We start from the raw sequence: 17,406 nt of genomic DNA, 5'->3' as shown, positions 1-17,406 counted from the left end.
GAAACGCAAATTCTTATCGAAATGAGACCAAAGAAAATGTTGTAGAGAATTTTCACTGCTACCTCACTTTCTTTGGTCCCATTTAGATAGGTATTTCCGTTTCCAAACAAAATCCTGAAAACCTAAAAATGTGAACTTTGACTGCGATTTATTTAAAAATTCCTCCAGTGATTTTTTCTTCTTTGTGAATTTTTCTCATCTATGAACATTGCTGTTTCAAAATCAGCAAAAACTTCACAGGTGAAAGCGGTTTCCACTTAAAGTTAGTTAAGGCGCATCCTGCATGACATTGTTTTATAAGGAGGCGATACAGTCAGTGCATTGTCCCAATTTCAACTTCTATATCTCACAAATGGTAACACCTACGAAAATATCATAAAGGTCAATCATGTGGAGAATTTTTACTGCTACAACATTGTTTTAGGTCTCATTTCGATAGGATTTATTGTTTCCAATCAAAATCGTGAAAACCTAAAAACCTCTAAAAATGTCAACTTTAATCGCGATTTATTCAAAAAGCGCTCCGGCTATATTTTTTTTTGGTTTTTTGACTTTTCTCATCTATGAACATTGTAGTTGCAGAATCCGCAAAAACTTCCCGGGTGTAGGCACCTACCATTTAAAGTTGGTTCAAGAGCACCGTGGTCGGCGTTCCATTGTTAACACTCGATAAATGTGTTCTTCTAGGGCCGAATTCCTGCCCTGCTGCAATAAATTCATGACTATTTTTTTTATCTACCAACACAGACAGAAGCGCTCATAAATTGCCACGAAGAAATGTAAATGAAAAATATTTTCTCTTTGTGGTTAAAGCCAATATAACCGTTGATAGCCGTGGCCATTCCACAACAATGCACCGCTTTCGAGGTCTTTAATTTTAATTAAAAAATTTTAATAAAAAAACGATTAACCAACATTATCAGCCACCAAATGAAATTTATAACACTTGTTCTTTTTGCTCATCATCTATTTTTGTTGTTGTTCTTATTGTCATTACAGTTAATTGACAACAATAATGGTCAGCACAACACTGCAAACAATTGCTGCTGCTCCGGGACAAACAACAAGTGGCATTAACAATTTGCATTCGACAACAACCATCAACAATTCCAGTGTATCACCCGAAAGACGTTATCACAATACAAACTCCACCACCGGTGAAGCCACAAATCGTTCGATATATTATCAAGCAAGCAGATCATCATCATCGTCCGGCACCACCACCTCCGCTTCCACTCACAATAATACATCCAACTCAACTACATCGCCCCAAAACAATAAAGCCAACTTGCGTTCATATTATTACAACAACAGTAATCGTCTAAATGTCAACAATGACAATGGGCAGCAGCACCACAGCAAACTGAATGGAAACGAAAGCGACAACACAGCCGAATACCAACAGCAGAACCACAATAACCTAACATTCTATCAGCGAGAACAACAGAAATATTTGGTGAACGGTAAGGTGGTGAATGGTGAAACCACAAAAGCTGAAACAACCACAAGCGGCACCCCCAGCACCGGCAGCACACACACATTAGACTTGTCACAGGCTTTGATAAGCTCCTCACCACCAATAAGTGATCAGATTTCACTTCTCTTTCCCAAGTGTAGACCAAAGTCATCTGTCAGTCAGCATCAGTCGCAGCAGCACCAGTCGAATTCCCCCGGTGCACAACTAGAAGCGACTACAACAACAGTAGATGCTAATTCGAATTGTAACAAAGAGGATCAATTGAATAACTCAACATCAGCGGCCGCAGGTCTGAAAGTGAAACATCATTCCAACAAAGGGCACAGCAACAAAACTGAAACAAACGACAACAAAGAAAGGTCCAGCAACAACAGTCACTATTATCGCAGTGTGAATATCATTACCCAATCACCACCACCGCACAGTGCTTCTTCTTTATCTTCGGAATCATTGTCATCGGTAACACCCAGAATTTCAACAAATCCATTTCTTTGCAATCAATTGCTGACCACAGAGGAGGCTGAAGAGCCACCGCCAAAGCATAGCGAGCTCATCCGAGAAGAAGAAAACAAATTACACAGAGACAACTCGCACAACGAAGACGACGAGTTGCCGGTACCTATTACCGCACCATTTTACTATCACACCAATACCACCACCACCAGTCCCAAGGCCCCAAGAGAGAAACATCAACGCCAGCATAACACAGATACAGCAGACATACGCGAAATGCCGCGAAAACGCTCACAATATGAGCGGTATCATCACATGAATGGTCAAAATTATCCAAGTGAGAAGGCCTATAATCATGGAATGGCTCCCGCCACGGAGGCCAACTCAAATTCACAACAAAATGGTCATCCCAATCAAAACCCTTTCGTAAAAGATAATTATTGGGAGAATTCAAGGCAGACCACTAACAGCAACAACACACCCACAAGCACGGTATTAAACTCCCCAGAATATGGTGGCCATGGCGGCAACAACTTACCGGAAATGGAGCATTCCCGATCACAACATAGGCGATCGATGTACCAACAAGAACAAACGGCGGGAGGACAACAAACACCACAACAACAGCATCAAACTCAAAACACGCCATCATCTTATATGAATACACGGCAACACATACGTCTAGGACGTAGTCCAAATAGTGAGTCGGCGACATATTCGGAAACTACACAAAAACGTAACAGCTATAATTCGGCTCAAGCTCAAAATGCCGGCCCACATCAGAATTCCAATCAAAAATCCTATGCAAATTCTGAAACTGGTGGTCTCAAAACTCTTGCCCAACACTACTTATATGGCAGCAAGACTTCACTGCAGGAGCATGGTGGTACCTCCCACACGGAATGGCCTGAGAAACGAGAATCCCATGAACAGCGGTCTGCAGTGTCGATGCGGGAACGTGAACGCGAACAACGCGGCAAAACGGAACGTTATATTAATGCAGCATTGGTCAGAGAATCAGTGGGTGAACCAAATACACCTGCCACATTGGAGTTACGCGATCGACGAGAGCGTGAACGTGATCGCCAATCGTATCCACCACCATCACAGGCACAAATGCAAAAATATCAACAAAAGGCTTCACATCAATATCATCATCAACAGAGATCGTCTCAGCAGCAGCAGCATCATACGCAACAACAGCAACATAATCAGTCACATCGTCAATTGGCCGAGGATCGTTTGTCTAGTAACAATGAAGTGATATTCGATGATATAACGGAAAGTTGGCAGAGTAAGTAGGAATTTTTATTGTGTTTTTATGTAAAATAAATCAATATATATTCAGAAATGTTTGTGGCGTATGTAAAAATTGCGAAATGTCCAAGAACGGTCGCAAAATCTGGGAAACCATAGCCTTCTTAGGTGAAAGCTGTGGACTCTTCGAAGAACGTTTCAGAATTTTGAACTGTGGAGATTGATTTTCCTTTCTATCAGAAGACACTGGTTTCTTGGACTGTCCACTCACTTTAGGATCCTTACATCATGTGGTTACATTTTTACCAGGGTTTATAAGCCAGCATTAGCTGTGCACATCAACTGCTACACAACATTGACAGAGACAGCTAAATAAGCAAACGAACGCATATTTATTTTTGTTCATCTTTGCTTATTTCGTATTTTACACCTAAGCTTTTTATACCCTACACCACTATGTGGGGAGGGTATTATAAGTTGGTTTTGGCCAAAAAGTTTGTAACGCATTGAAATAATTGTCGTAGACCCATACATAAATATACCAAAATAAATGTCTCGACGAGCTGAGTCGTGGCTATACGAGTACGTGTCCGTCCATCCGTCTGTCCATCTAAAACTTGTAATCACGCTACAGGTCGCAATTTTAATCCGATCCTCGCCAAATTTTGGGTGTTGATGAAGGTCCCGGAGGGGAAGAAGCCTTTTGGCGATGGTCGGATAATATTCAGAGGTCAGAATGGGAAAAAATTATTTGGAGAAAAAGTCAACGATCTACATATTTCAAGGCGAATATCTCCGCTTCTATATGGGGTGTATCAAAAGCAAAACCTGTTAATAAAAGTAGAAATATCACCTTTGCAACGATGTAATGTAGGTTGTCGTATGTGGTTAAACAACGAAGATACACCAATAGCCGCTAATAGAACACAACTTTTCATTTTTGCGATTTTAATAATAATGACGAATATCACAGCTTTGGTTTGGGACCTTCCAAAAGCAGAGCATGACTATGAAAGTAGAAAATCCCATCTTTACAATGATGTAACGCAGGTTGGCGTATGTGGCCAAATAACGGAGATATCGCAATAGTCGGTAATACATCCCATTTTTCTATTTTTTGTAATCACGCTTCAGTTCGATTGGATGGTCATGAAATTTTGGGTGTTAATGGGGATCCCACAGAGGTCGGAATGTGAGAAAAACTTATTTGGAGAAAAGGCCAACGTTTAATTTCAAAGCGAATATCGCTCTTCTGTAAGATGTATATCGAAAGTAAAACCTGACAAGGAAAGTAGAGAATATCACTTTTACAACGGTGTGAAGTAGGTTATCATAGGTGGTCAAACAGCAGAGATATCGCAATAGTCGGTAATGCATCCCTTTTTTCATTTTTTGTGCAATCACACTACAGGTCGAATTTTTGATGGTTGGCGTACATCCCACTTTTCCATTTTTATTTTAGTTGTACTGACGAGTCGGCCCCGACCCGCCTATAGCCTTGGCTCACTTGTTTGTCTCTATGTTACATAAAAAAATAAATAATTCCCTTTCTTCGCTCATATCTCAGGCAATATTCCATGCTGTTTATACTTTGAAATAAGTCAAATTTTTTTTTTCGATTTTCTGAAATTTACAAGTAGGGGTCATCCCTTAACGGGTGTTATGTACAGGGTTAGTGGTGTAGGGTATCACATAGTCGGCCCCGACCCGCCTATAGCCTTGGCTCACTTGTTTGTCTCTATGTTACATAAAAAAATAAATAATTCCCTTCCTTCGCTCATAACTCAGGCCATATTCCATCCTGTTTATACTTTGAAATAAGTCAAAAATTTTTTTCGATTTTCTGAAATTTACAAGTGGGGGTCATCCCTTAACGGGTGTTAAAAGCAGCTTCCCGTGGGGGGATTTGAACTTATTATGAAAAATGAACAACAACAATGCTATGATAATATTAAATCCTATAATTTCTTCGTTTTAGCAGCAGCAAATTTCTGTTCAACAAATAGTGCTTAGGAACCCATTTTGATCCCTTTTTGGGCACGTGCTTTAAGAAGCCTAAAATAAATTGCCCAAAATGTGTCTTTAAAATGTTTCATCCGATTCATTGATTTATCCTTGACCTTCATCCAGATATGTACGAGTATGCATGTGAACATGAAGAAGCATTTCGAAATGCCAATATCCACACAATTCACATTATCGCCATCTGTCTTTCTATCTTTCTTTTTGTGCAATGTGCCACTCTCATATCTTTGCAATATTTCTTGAGACCGCAATCAGGGCACTTTGCTACTGCTGCAACAACAACAGCAATCCTTTTGGACAACAATGATTCAGCATCCAAAAACAGCCAACACGTTTTCATTAAAAGATGGTGTCTTTGTGATAGCATTTTTTGTCATGTCCACACTGCGGGCACGTTTGGTACATTTACGGGACTTAAAACAAAGCCAAAATATCCCGCAGATTCAAGGTGTTTGGCTTAGATAATCGCATGTATTGAACGTCATAACGATTTGAGATTGGCAGCACATGCTGTGATATTGCTAGGGGACAAAAAACATACATGTCATCACCATAAATGCCAACAGCCGTAACTAACAAAATAATAATTTTACAGGAGAAGCTAAAAACGTTATAAAATGAAAAACTGTTTTATGGAATATTAATCTTATGAAGGCGAGTATATGGGATATTATCAATCATAAGTCATGAAACCAAAACCGCGGAAACGCTTGGTTTTGGGATCCGTCATTACAACAAAATCTGCAATGTTATCCCATTTTCCGAAATGCCTTTTCTAGAATAGGATCGTCATTTTCTAACGTAGAATCTTGAAATGTTGCAAGAGCATTTATTTTAGTCGTATGTATTAGATTCATTTAAAAAAAAACTATTTTTGACTTTTTTGGAGATACGACTTCGGGCATTTATGGTGACGATATGTTGAATTGATATTTAACTAAATTTTTGCTTAAAGGATAGTTGATTTATTAGCTCATGTACTAATATTTATTGTGCTATATTGCTCCTTTCTAAAACAAGCCTGGAGAATCTAGTCCGGAGTCATGTTCCAAGTTTGTAACTCAAGCCGAAGTTGATAGGTTCCGTTTTTCTATGTAGCCATAATAAATTCATAATACGTTCAGATTTCGTCTTGAGGCATACACTCCGACCTCGATTCCGGTGACTATAGTTCGACTCAACAACAGTTAATTGAAATGACATATTCCAGCGTTCATTTAAACTCATTCCAAAGAATAAGTGAAAGCAAACCTTTGTCTTTGTTGGAGAGAGAGGCATTTGAATTAAAATCCTGCCAAAGTAATATAAATTTTTACTTTTATATGATCATTTATTATACCTTCAGCATTTCTGCTAACGGTAGTATATGGGAAATGTTGCCAATTCTTTCATATTCCATTTTCAAAAAATTAAAATAAGGAAATTTAGATAAGGAAAAAATTCCCCAGTACAAATCCGCTCGCGAGCAAATTTTTGGTTGTTGCGTACAAAAGTTATCGCGGTTTTACTTCTGCTTTTAAGAATAAAATATTATAAAAACGCCTATTATTTTAATGATCACAATTATCACTAAATAGCTATCACGATGCGGCGTCAGTGAGAAGATTGCATAATATTTGTAAAATGTTACACAGTATTCGCGGAATTTGCAAAAAAATTAAAAAATTTAATCAGTAATCGGACATTTTTCAAAATATAGGTCAATTTACCCGTCAAAAATTACAAAAAATAGTTTTAAATAAAAACTTCACGGGAAATCAAATGAAACCAAAATTATAATGATCGGGATAATAGTATGGATGTTATAGCCAAAATAAGCACATATTTGGTAACAAAAAGTAAATTTTGGTTTGAAAAAATAGTTTTCACATGTATTCTAGAGTTGAAAATATTAGAAAAATCTGTGTACTTCCTTTATTTTTATACCCTCAGCATTTATGCTAACGAGGGTATATAGACCCCAAGTATGTTTGGACGAAATGTGCTTCAGACAATTTGGAGTTGATTAAGCCATGTCCGTCCGTCTGCCTGTCTGTCTGGCTGAAGGGCACGATAACTCTCGAACGCATTAACCAATTCGGTCCAAAATTTGGCTTTCATAATATTTTGTCCAAACTTAGTTTAAGTTCGAAGATAGGTTATATCGGTCCAGTCCTTCCGGTACCTACCTCACAAAAGTTCGAAAATGTTCGGAAAATTTGTGCACACGATAATTCATGAAGGGAGTAACCGATTTGGTCCATACATTGCACATCGTGAAATTTCTACCAGACTTATGGACTTAATCGGTCCACTCCTTCGAGTACCTCCCACACAAAATTTCGCTTAAGTTCAATTTAGGACCTGCTCTCGAACCGCTTTGATTTTTGTTGTAACAACTTGTATTCAATGCCCTCCAAAGGACGGCACAAGTTTTATCAGGGGCAAGTCCATACTTTCTGAGAAAATAGCCTGAAAGTTGCAAAAAAACAAACTTAGTTTAAGTTCGAAGATGGGTTATATCGAACCCACTCCCACTGGTACCTCCCCCACAAAATTTCGAAAGTGTTCGGAATAACTCTTGATGGAAGTGACCGATTTGATACATACATTACATATCCACATATGTCTACCAGATATAGATCAAGTTCGAATATTTGTCCAAGCCTTTGGCTACCTCCCACACAAAATTTCGGATAAGTTCACTTAAAGACCTGCTCTAGAATCACTTTAATTTTTTTGAAGCAACTTGCATTCACTGCCTTTACTACGACGGTAAAAGTTTTTTCAGGGCAAGTCCATACTTCTTGAGAAAAAAGCCCGAAAGGTGTAAAAAACCCTATGGTACCATATGTAGTGGATGGAGAGCACTATAGCTCTCGAATTGATCAACCGATTTGGTCCAATATTTGGCCTTCGTCATATTTTGTCCAAACTTAGCTTAGTTCGAAGATGGGCAACTCTGGTCCACAAATTCCGGAACTCCCCCGATATTAAAAAATGTCACTAAAATGGTATGCACGATATCTCCCATATCCCGCCCATATCGGTCCGGTCCTCCACGGACCAGAACTAGCAGCATTGTGTACATTTCCAAAGGATCTTCGAAGATACCCTAAACTGCACTTAGACACAAATGTTGAACACAAAAGTTCGACTGATATTTTTTTACTTGCTATAACAAAATAAAATTACTCATACAACTAAAACAAAGTACCGACATTTTACATTTCCCCACAAATGTCCCCTGGCTCTTAGTATTCTTCATTTAAAACCTACCTCACCGATGTAGGTACATAAACATGACCCCTTTTTAATTTTCTTCTCGTTATCACAGTATTCATTTGTCACTTTTGTCTCCATGGTAGTTGTCTGCATCATCCACTTTTATTATCCACTTATCCTTGCAGGGGGCTTTCTTGTTTTTCCATATTGACACATCATCAAAAGGCTATTTAAATAAAATATCTACTGCAACATTTTACCTCCCATAAGACAGTAGATTACCTACCAACATCGTCGTCGTAATTCATATCCAACAGATAGACACACACACTAATGACCGATCTATCTGTCACTTTCATATGCTGCACCACCAATTACCACAATTCCCCCGTTGGGGGGTAAATGTAGGTAAATATGTACCGGTTTTGGGCACCCAACGACAAGGACATGGCATCAGTCAATGACAATATCACAGACAGTCACACGGAGCACGCCAATAATTAGAAACATATTGTCACTTCAACATCATTTGATGAGGCAGTGTTGGTTAGGGGGAATTGGAGTTTTATTTGGTTTGAAGATGTCTGGACATTGTTAATCAACGTTTTCAATATAATTAGGATTTGGTTAATATCATTCATTACACTGTGACACAAAATGGAACTCAAAGTCAGGGGGGTGCAAAATTTCTTTTGAATATGAAAGCCCTTGATGAGTATACTAAGAACCCAAAAGGAAATTTTCGCCATAGGTCAAGTTTCTGAGATATCGCCCGATGAAGTTTTTGATTTTTTCCCTATAATACTTAGTAAAATAGCTCCATATCTCTGTTTGGCGTTGTTGTAGCTTCATTTTGAGGTGACATGTCTTCAGTCAAATCGAATGACGAATCTTTTTGTAGAACATTTTATTCTTCTAACTCAATGGCTTTCATGTCCTTTTCGTCCTTTATTTCTTAAACCGTAGTGAAAGTACCACAAGATGAGCAGCATCCAAATATTCTACAAAAATGTTGCTCAGAAAATTATATACAAATTTCCATAAATGGTGAGGTTCAACGGTCTATAAGCCATGAAAAACAAAAACATATAAGTCTAAATATGCGGGAGAATTCGATTTAGCCATTTATTAACTTTTATAATTATAACGCTTTAGGATAAATACAGGGGACATGGACGATAATAAAATGGACGATAAACAAATCAGATAGTCCGTAAGAGAAAAGAAAGGTTACAGACAAAATCTGTTGGTAAATTTAAAATCCTCCTCGGTTTGACCATGGGCCGAAGGAGTTAGATAGAAAATACCTATTTTTGAATTGTCAAGCATAAAGTCCATTAAAAGTTTTCATTAAAACTCATTACGCAGCGCGAACCGGGGTCTTAGTACTTTCATAAACGATAGGAAACTAATTGTTCTTTTTTACTTCAATATAGTTCGGTCCGGCCAAACTTAACGCTGTTCTCCTTTGTTTGTATTGTATAATTATTTTTTATTTTAATTGTCATGAACTGTCTGTCGGTGGCACTATACATTTTTGTCCGCATAAAATCCAATGAATGAACCAAATAATCAACCAAATTTAAGTGTATAAAATAGCCAATCCCCATTGGGAGTAAGACCGACCGATAACCACACATAGTTGGCTGTCTGGTTAATTGAATGAAATTAATTGAAAAATCATTGGACAATATGTTCAATCGTTTGTTTGTCTGTGCCGATATTGCGTGTGGGTATATGTCAGATGTTTGGATGAAAATGGAACATAGGAGAACTGCGGCAACGACAATGACGACGCCAGAATGTTGTTAAGTTTTGCCATATAAAATGTCTGCACGAAACATATGCGCCAACAATGAATGCGTTCTCTCTCCACCTACTCCCTTTATTGTGCAATATTCAATGGTCATCTGCTTATAATGGTTACAAATGAACTGCCTATAATGTTTATATAAATACGACAGATGACTGAAAATTCAGGGGAAACATCGTGGTCTATGGTATTTTAGGTGTTTGTTTTGATGTACATAGTGTGTCGAATTTTTGTGATGCTTTTATTTAAAAAATTTTATTTTTTAGATTAATAAAACAGAAAATTGTAAACATTTTTTAGCTCTCTACTGGGTAAAATATTTTCTCTGACAAAAATTATTAACCTGTAAATAGCGACAGAACGTACTTTGCAGATTTTACATTTTGGGAAGGCAAATTACAATTCTAAGTCTTATCGTCCGATTAGCTCAACATCCTTCCTGCTTAAAACCATGGAACGTAAGAGCAAGATCCCAAACGATATGCTTAAATACAAACAACATGCATACGTTAAAGGTATACAAGGAAAATACACAAGCCGTATGCATTGACATCGAGGGTGCTTTCAATAACGTCAGCACCGAAACCGTTATCCAAGATAAATTTCAGGTGAGCCGGGCCCTTAGGTGGATAAGCTACGGGCTACTTGACGTAACAGTAAGGGGCAAAGTTGGACAGGGAACGCCGCAGGGGGGATCTTATCCCCACTCCTATGGGTCATTCAAACTTATAGATGTTGGTCAACCTGTAGAAGCTCTATAGGCTCCAAGTGGGGCCTTAAACCTAAGATGACACATCTGCTATACAAAAGCGTAGTTAGACCTATTCTTACATACGCTTCAGTAGTCTGGTGGACAGCTATGGATAAAAAGTGTAATGATACAAGTAAAGAAGTATCAGTCGGCTTTGCCAACAGAGATATACCCTCAGCCTGTATGAATTGGAACTTTCATATATTGACAATATCGAATCGAATACCGGCTACGCAACCAAAATCCTTTTTCACGATAGTTATGTATTAGGGGTTTTCAGATTTTGTGGCCTTTTTTAGACGTATTTTGAACGATATTATCTCTGTAAACAGGACCACATGGAGCAGCATCGGTATAAATTTCGAAAGGATCTTCGAACAGACTCTAAACAGAACTTAAAAAAACATGGGTGGTACCATCTTCTTTTTCTTAGACCGATATGGGCCATTTTCGAAGGTAAACCAAATTTGAAGATAATTTCAAGATAGGCGCGAGTACCACTTTAGTGAATTTTGTTAGACTTCTGAGGAGGAGGTACCGGAGTGGGTGGACCGATATAACCCTTCTTCTAACTTAAATTAAATTGAACAAAATGTTACGGATGCCAAATTTTGGATCGAATCAGCTGATTCGTCCGGGGTTATGGCCGAAGCAACTACACATGAAGCTCTACGGCTTTCGGACATTTTCTTAGTTAGGGAGTTACCCGAGGGAGTGGACCGATATGGCCTTTCTTCGAACTTAAATTAAGTTTGAACAAAATATTAGGAAAGCCACTCCAACCACTACCCATGGTGTCATTGGGGTTTTTAACACCTTTTGGGCTATTTTCTCATGAAGTATGGACTCGTCCCTAAAAAACTTGTACCGTCGTAATGGGGGCAACGACGCATATGCATTTATCTAATGAAGTGCGATATATATACTAGTTCCCAAGCTTTGCCTTCGTCTGCCACAAAAACAACATTCAATACGCCTGAAGATCGGCTTAACCACCCGTGAAACGTAGCGTAATGGTTGAATGCGTGGGACTTCGGTAGACTCCTAATTTTTCAATGTATATAATGGGTCTAATAAGCTCAACTCGAAAGATAATTAATTAAATATTACTATAAATGACATTCGGCAAAAATAAAAAAAGAATACAAGTTGATACATTAAAAATCAAAGCGATTCGAGAGGATGTCTTAAACTGAATTTATCCGAAATTTTGTGTGGGAGGTACCCGAACGAGTGGGCCGATTGAATCCATATTGGAACCTCATCTAAGTCTGGTAGAAATCAATTACTTCCTTCAAGAGTTATAGTGCGCACAAATTTTCCGAATATTTTCGAACTTTTGTGGGAGACAAAATATTACGATAGGCCAATTTTGGACCGAAAGGGTTGATCCGTTCGAGAGTTATCGTGCGCTCCAGGCTGCCAGACAGACATGCGGACGAACATGGCTAAATCAATTGTCTGAAAAGGATTTCGTCCAAACATACTTGGGGTCTAAGACCATTATTTCGATGAGGCACATTCTGTCCGTATGAAAGTGTATATGGTAAAAACCAAAAATGTTTTACAATCGATGAATCCGAGTTTTAACCTTTACAGAATTCGCATACTATTAACATATTCTATGCAGTATGACTGTAAATCCTTAAAATGAAGTATGGGTACAAATGGGTTGAAGCCAACAAGTTTGTTATGTTCCTTTCCGATTTATGGCTTAACCTTACATTTTATTGAGCTATGCCCAAAGAAAGACTCAAAGAATACTCCATGGGCAACATGATACTTGTGTATGATTTTTCGATTTATCCACTGCATCCACCTAAAATTTATGCTGACATTTTGAAGCCGGAATTTCGTTTTTTTTTTGAATTTTTTTTTAACAATCCAGACGCGCAACGAGATAATATTCAAAAGTCACAATATGATTATAGAACTCGTGATTCTACATCGTTTAATGTATGTATATCTCATGAGTGTGCTCCATACAGCAGCCTATTAATTGGCGTCTAAAGACCAAAATTTGATGCGTGAATTTTCTTAAAAAACCTATTTTTTGCGTGTAAAATGTACAAGTGTCATTGAATTTCCTTTGAACCCCGCGAGAATTTAGTTTTTTTTGCGCGACGGATCTAATGAGTCCTTCCGCGATCGAATCCATCCACTAAATTTTGTTTCAAATTTTTTACGTAAATGGAATCATTTATTCGCGATTATAATATTTGCGAAAACGCGTGTCATAAATTACAGATATACGCGAGTAATGTGGGTATCTTACGCAAAATAGAAATTGGAGACACATCCGCGGTTCTTGAAGAATCTATTTGAAATATGTGTATATTGACGAATTTTTGATGGGTGCTACTGAAACCGGATGCGCATCAAAATCGTATAAACATTGCGCGACTTTTACCCATTTTAAGGTTTTTGCATTGTGTGATGCAACTGGCGGCACCCTTTGGCCGCTGAGTGAAACATCGAAATATGCATAAATATTGAGAGAGATTGATTTGCTGTATCCAAAAATGGATGCGCATCAACTGATTTTAACTAATTCGCGAATAACAGGCTTTTTAATTTTCACATTTTTTGAATGATTGTAATTTCAATATGGGTTCGATTCCCCGGTCAGGCAACATCAAACATTTTTCAACGGTGGCAAAATACCCCTCAGTAATGTTGGCAACATTTCCTGAGTATTTCAGCCTTGACAAACTTCTCCACAAGTGGTGTCTTAAGACACGCCGTTCGGACTCGGCGATAAACAGTAGGTCCCATATCATTGAGCTAAATATGAATCGGGGTGCACTCATTGATATGAGAGAAGTCTCCCTTTTCCCGCATGGGATGTTGTGGAACAACGTTTTTTGTTTTGTAATTTCAATATTACTCTTAATTTTCTATCCTTATAAGTTATCACAGTAAGCAACTAAGCTTTCACGATGGTAAACCATATTTCTTTATGAAGTTTATTAATTATTGTATGGACTTTTAGCGAAATAGTTGGAGAACTCCCAAATATTTTTTCTAATTTTTCGAATCAAACCAAAAAATATATTTGCAGCAATATTTTCCAACTATAAGTTGTTCTCTGTTGTTTTATTTTACATATTTGGTTTTGAGGGTTTGTACGGACTCAGGGACAGAATAATTTGGATTTACTTCAAATTTGTTTTTATTATTTGTTGCTTTTCCGCAAAAATAATAATAAATTTAATAAATATTTAAACATCTACGAAGAGATTAATTATTATATTTTTTCTTTATTTGAGAATAAAAACCGATATAACTTTTGCGCGCATCGTCTAATTTTGTGAACGCGAACAGAAACCAGAATTTTTTCCTTCACCTCTATTTAAAAGTCGTAGATGTGCTCGCAAAAATTTTTTTAATTTTTTTTTAAATGGAATTGCGTAGGAAATTTGTTTTTTACCATATACCCTTGTTAGCATAAATGCTGAGGGTATAAAATACTGCAGAAAGTCCAACGAATGTGCTGCTTAAGTGTAAGCGGCGCTATGAGGACAACACCAACGATGGCATTAGAAACTATTCTATATATACACCCAATAGAAATCCGGATAAGGTATGAAGCGGCAGTCGCAACTATACGACTTAAAGCGATGGACGAGTAGATCAGAAAGGGTCACGTAACATACCATCAAAACATTTTACGGATAACAACGGGATAGTCAATGGATAACATTGTATCGCACGGTATACCTGAAACAATTGTAGCTGCCTCATACGAGGCATTAATTCCAGACAGAGATTCGTGGATCGACGGAACTCTAGCACACATGCCGACTGGAAACTGTTGTTATACAGATGGCTCTATGCTAGGTGGGAGAACGGGGCTGGGTCTTTTCATTGAAGAACCAGAGACCAAAATATCTCTTCGTTTCGAGCGATTACAGAGTCTCTGAACTGGCTTAAGGGGTGACCCCCACTTGTAAATTTTAGAAAATCGAAAAAATGTTTAATTGCCTATTTTTAAGTAGAAGTAGCGTTTAAAATGTGGTAAAATTCTCAAGGAAGGGAAAATTCATTGTGTTTTGTATGTAACATATAAACTAAAATCATGCTTTTCTCGAAATTACATTTTGAAATCGGTGCCAACTCTCGCACGGTATACCTGAAACAATTGTAGCTGCCTCTTTCGAGGCATTAATTCCAGACAGAGATTCGTGGATCGATGGAACTCTAGCACACATGCCGACTGGAAACTGTTGTTATACAGATGGCTCTATGCTAGGTGGGAGAACGGGACTGGGTCTTATCATTGAAGAACCAGAGACCAAAATATCTCTTCGTTTATCACAGTACGGTCCATCAAGCGGAGATCTCGTGCTTTTCTCGAAATGACATTTTGAAATCGGTGCCAACTCTCGCTAAAAAACTAACAAACCGATTATCATAAAATTTTGTGGGGTTATCAAGGACATCAAAAACTAGTCCTTTATCGATAGAAACACTTTTTTAAGCCAAAAATTGAAATTTTGATTTTTTTAGTCCACCATTTCAGTAAAATCGAATATTTTAAAAAAATCGATCGATGAAGGACTCGTTCTTTATTGGGGCTTTACAAGTGGGGGTCACCCCTTAATGCTAACACGAGACCAACTACTGTTAACGTACATATGGACAGTAAAACTGCAATCAAAGCAATAATATCCACAACAGTAAAATCACAAACAGTCTTGGATTGTAAAAATTCGATCAGCAGCTATTCTCAACATGGCTCGGTGCGTATAATATGGGTACCGGGACATGCGTAATGAAATAGAAAATTCTCTGCCAAAAATGGAAGGGAATTAGCAAGAGTAAACTTAGAGAACGTAAAACTACTACATGCGTCTCTCTAGAGTTAAAAACTATGGCAAAAAATGCCCACTTATCCCTATGGAATAAAGAGGAAATAGGGAAAGCCACAAAAGTTCTATGGGGAGACCCAAATAAGGAAAAAACTAAAAACTTATTACTGCTAGGTAAGGCAGAGTTGTGTAGGCTTACATGTGTCCCTACAGGTCACCTGGGTTTACAAGCTTATCTGCACAAACAAAACAATTGTGCAGATAACAGCATATGCAGGGGATGCAGAGAAGATAACGAAACACTGGAACATTTTCTCTGCCAATGCCCCGTTTTCGCAAACATCGGATCCCAGTTTTTAGGGAACGACACAATACCAAATCTTAATCAGGTAATGGTAAACGACCTGAAACAATTTAGGGATTTTGTTAAGAGCACAGAATTCCTTAAATAAAATACTGTATAGTCCCCTTCTTCAAACAAATCTAGTCTAGAGCAGGCCTACTTCTGGCTTAAGTGTATCACCACCAGGACATGTGGTGATTGCTCGCCCCTCTTTTCAACCTAACCTAACCTTACATTTTGTCAAGATTCATTAAATATTTCCCACAATTTCCATACAACCCCATATGCACCCACATACACATCTACATATGTAATCTTCAATCTATTTATAAAATATGTATAATATTCTGTATGAGTTTGTTATTAAATGTTAATAAATTCAATGTTATTTCCATAAGGTAAGGAAGGTCATGTTAAGCACAAATCGATTTCCACATGATTGGCAGACACAGATACACACACACACTCCTTTGCTCAACGTGACAGATGAGTTACACAGAACAAAAAGGCAATCAATGATATTGGACCTTGTTTTTTTTTGCTCTGGAAGTCATCCACATCGCTATACGCCATGATGATGAATTATCCCGTGTTCGTTCAGTTCATTTCATGTAGCTCAGTTTTGTCCATAAGCGTTTTAACGAGACATGTAGTTTGTGATACATTTGTAAAACTAATCGTTTAACCGCTATTGCATTTTATATTTGTATTTCTCTTTTTTTGTTTTGTTTTGTTTTATCATCAATTCATTCATACTTTTTTTTCTCTTGTTTCTCATGCTTCCATGTATGTTTTGTAACTGTCATTCTAGATTTACGTGTAACAACTGATTCATCATCGCAAATCAACCAGAATCGTAACTCATTATTAGCGGGTGAGGTAAAAGCTCACCATCATGATGTCTCCTCCAACAACCAGATGTCAGCCACAACTGGTAGTGGTGGTGTTGGTGTTGGTTCATCCTCCAACCATTTATTGAGTAGTATTCCAAAGAAGTCCCATCTATTGATGTCCTCAACGACAACGACGACGACGTCGACAACCAACGATGGCAAAGACGATAAACATCAGTCACATTCACAAACATCCCAGCCGCCACATCATGTCTCAGCATCTGTAGTGGTCAACAGTAGCGACATTGAATTGTCGTCATCGTCCTCCTTTAAGGATCACAACAAGAAATATTCAGAGAAAAATCATGGAATTAGTGTAGAATCACGTCATGGCATTATTGGTAAGTTTTGTGTAAATACCATTTATCATCCAGTCCTC

The 17,406-nt window shown here is 37.9% G+C and overlaps 1 protein-coding gene across 19 annotated transcripts in view; it reads left to right on the top strand.

Moving 5' to 3' along the window:
* The window catches only part of X11Lbeta, an 815,486-nt gene that overhangs the window by 724,869 nt on the left and 73,211 nt on the right, over positions 1-17,406 (top strand). For 16 of the 19 annotated variants that reach the window (XM_073971804.1, XM_073971803.1, XM_073971802.1 and 13 more), the window contains 2 exons: positions 1,000-3,224; positions 16,946-17,368. In XM_073971804.1, coding sequence (XP_073827905.1) covers positions 1,016-3,224; positions 16,946-17,368 — 2,632 coding nt within the window. In that variant the 5' untranslated portion in view covers positions 1,000-1,015. The remainder of the gene's footprint in view (positions 1-999; positions 3,225-16,945; positions 17,369-17,406) is intronic. The other 3 variants (XM_073971805.1, XM_073971806.1, XM_073971807.1) reach the window with 1 other exon arrangement.

Source organism: Musca autumnalis, unplaced genomic scaffold (genome assembly GCF_047663935.1).
Source record: "Musca autumnalis isolate F117 unplaced genomic scaffold, ASM4766393v1 scaffold_3, whole genome shotgun sequence".
NCBI classification, from domain to species: domain Eukaryota; kingdom Metazoa; phylum Arthropoda; class Insecta; order Diptera; family Muscidae; genus Musca; species Musca autumnalis.
The sequence above is the reverse complement of the archived record's forward strand: the minus strand, read 5'-3'. Positions and strand labels throughout refer to the sequence as shown.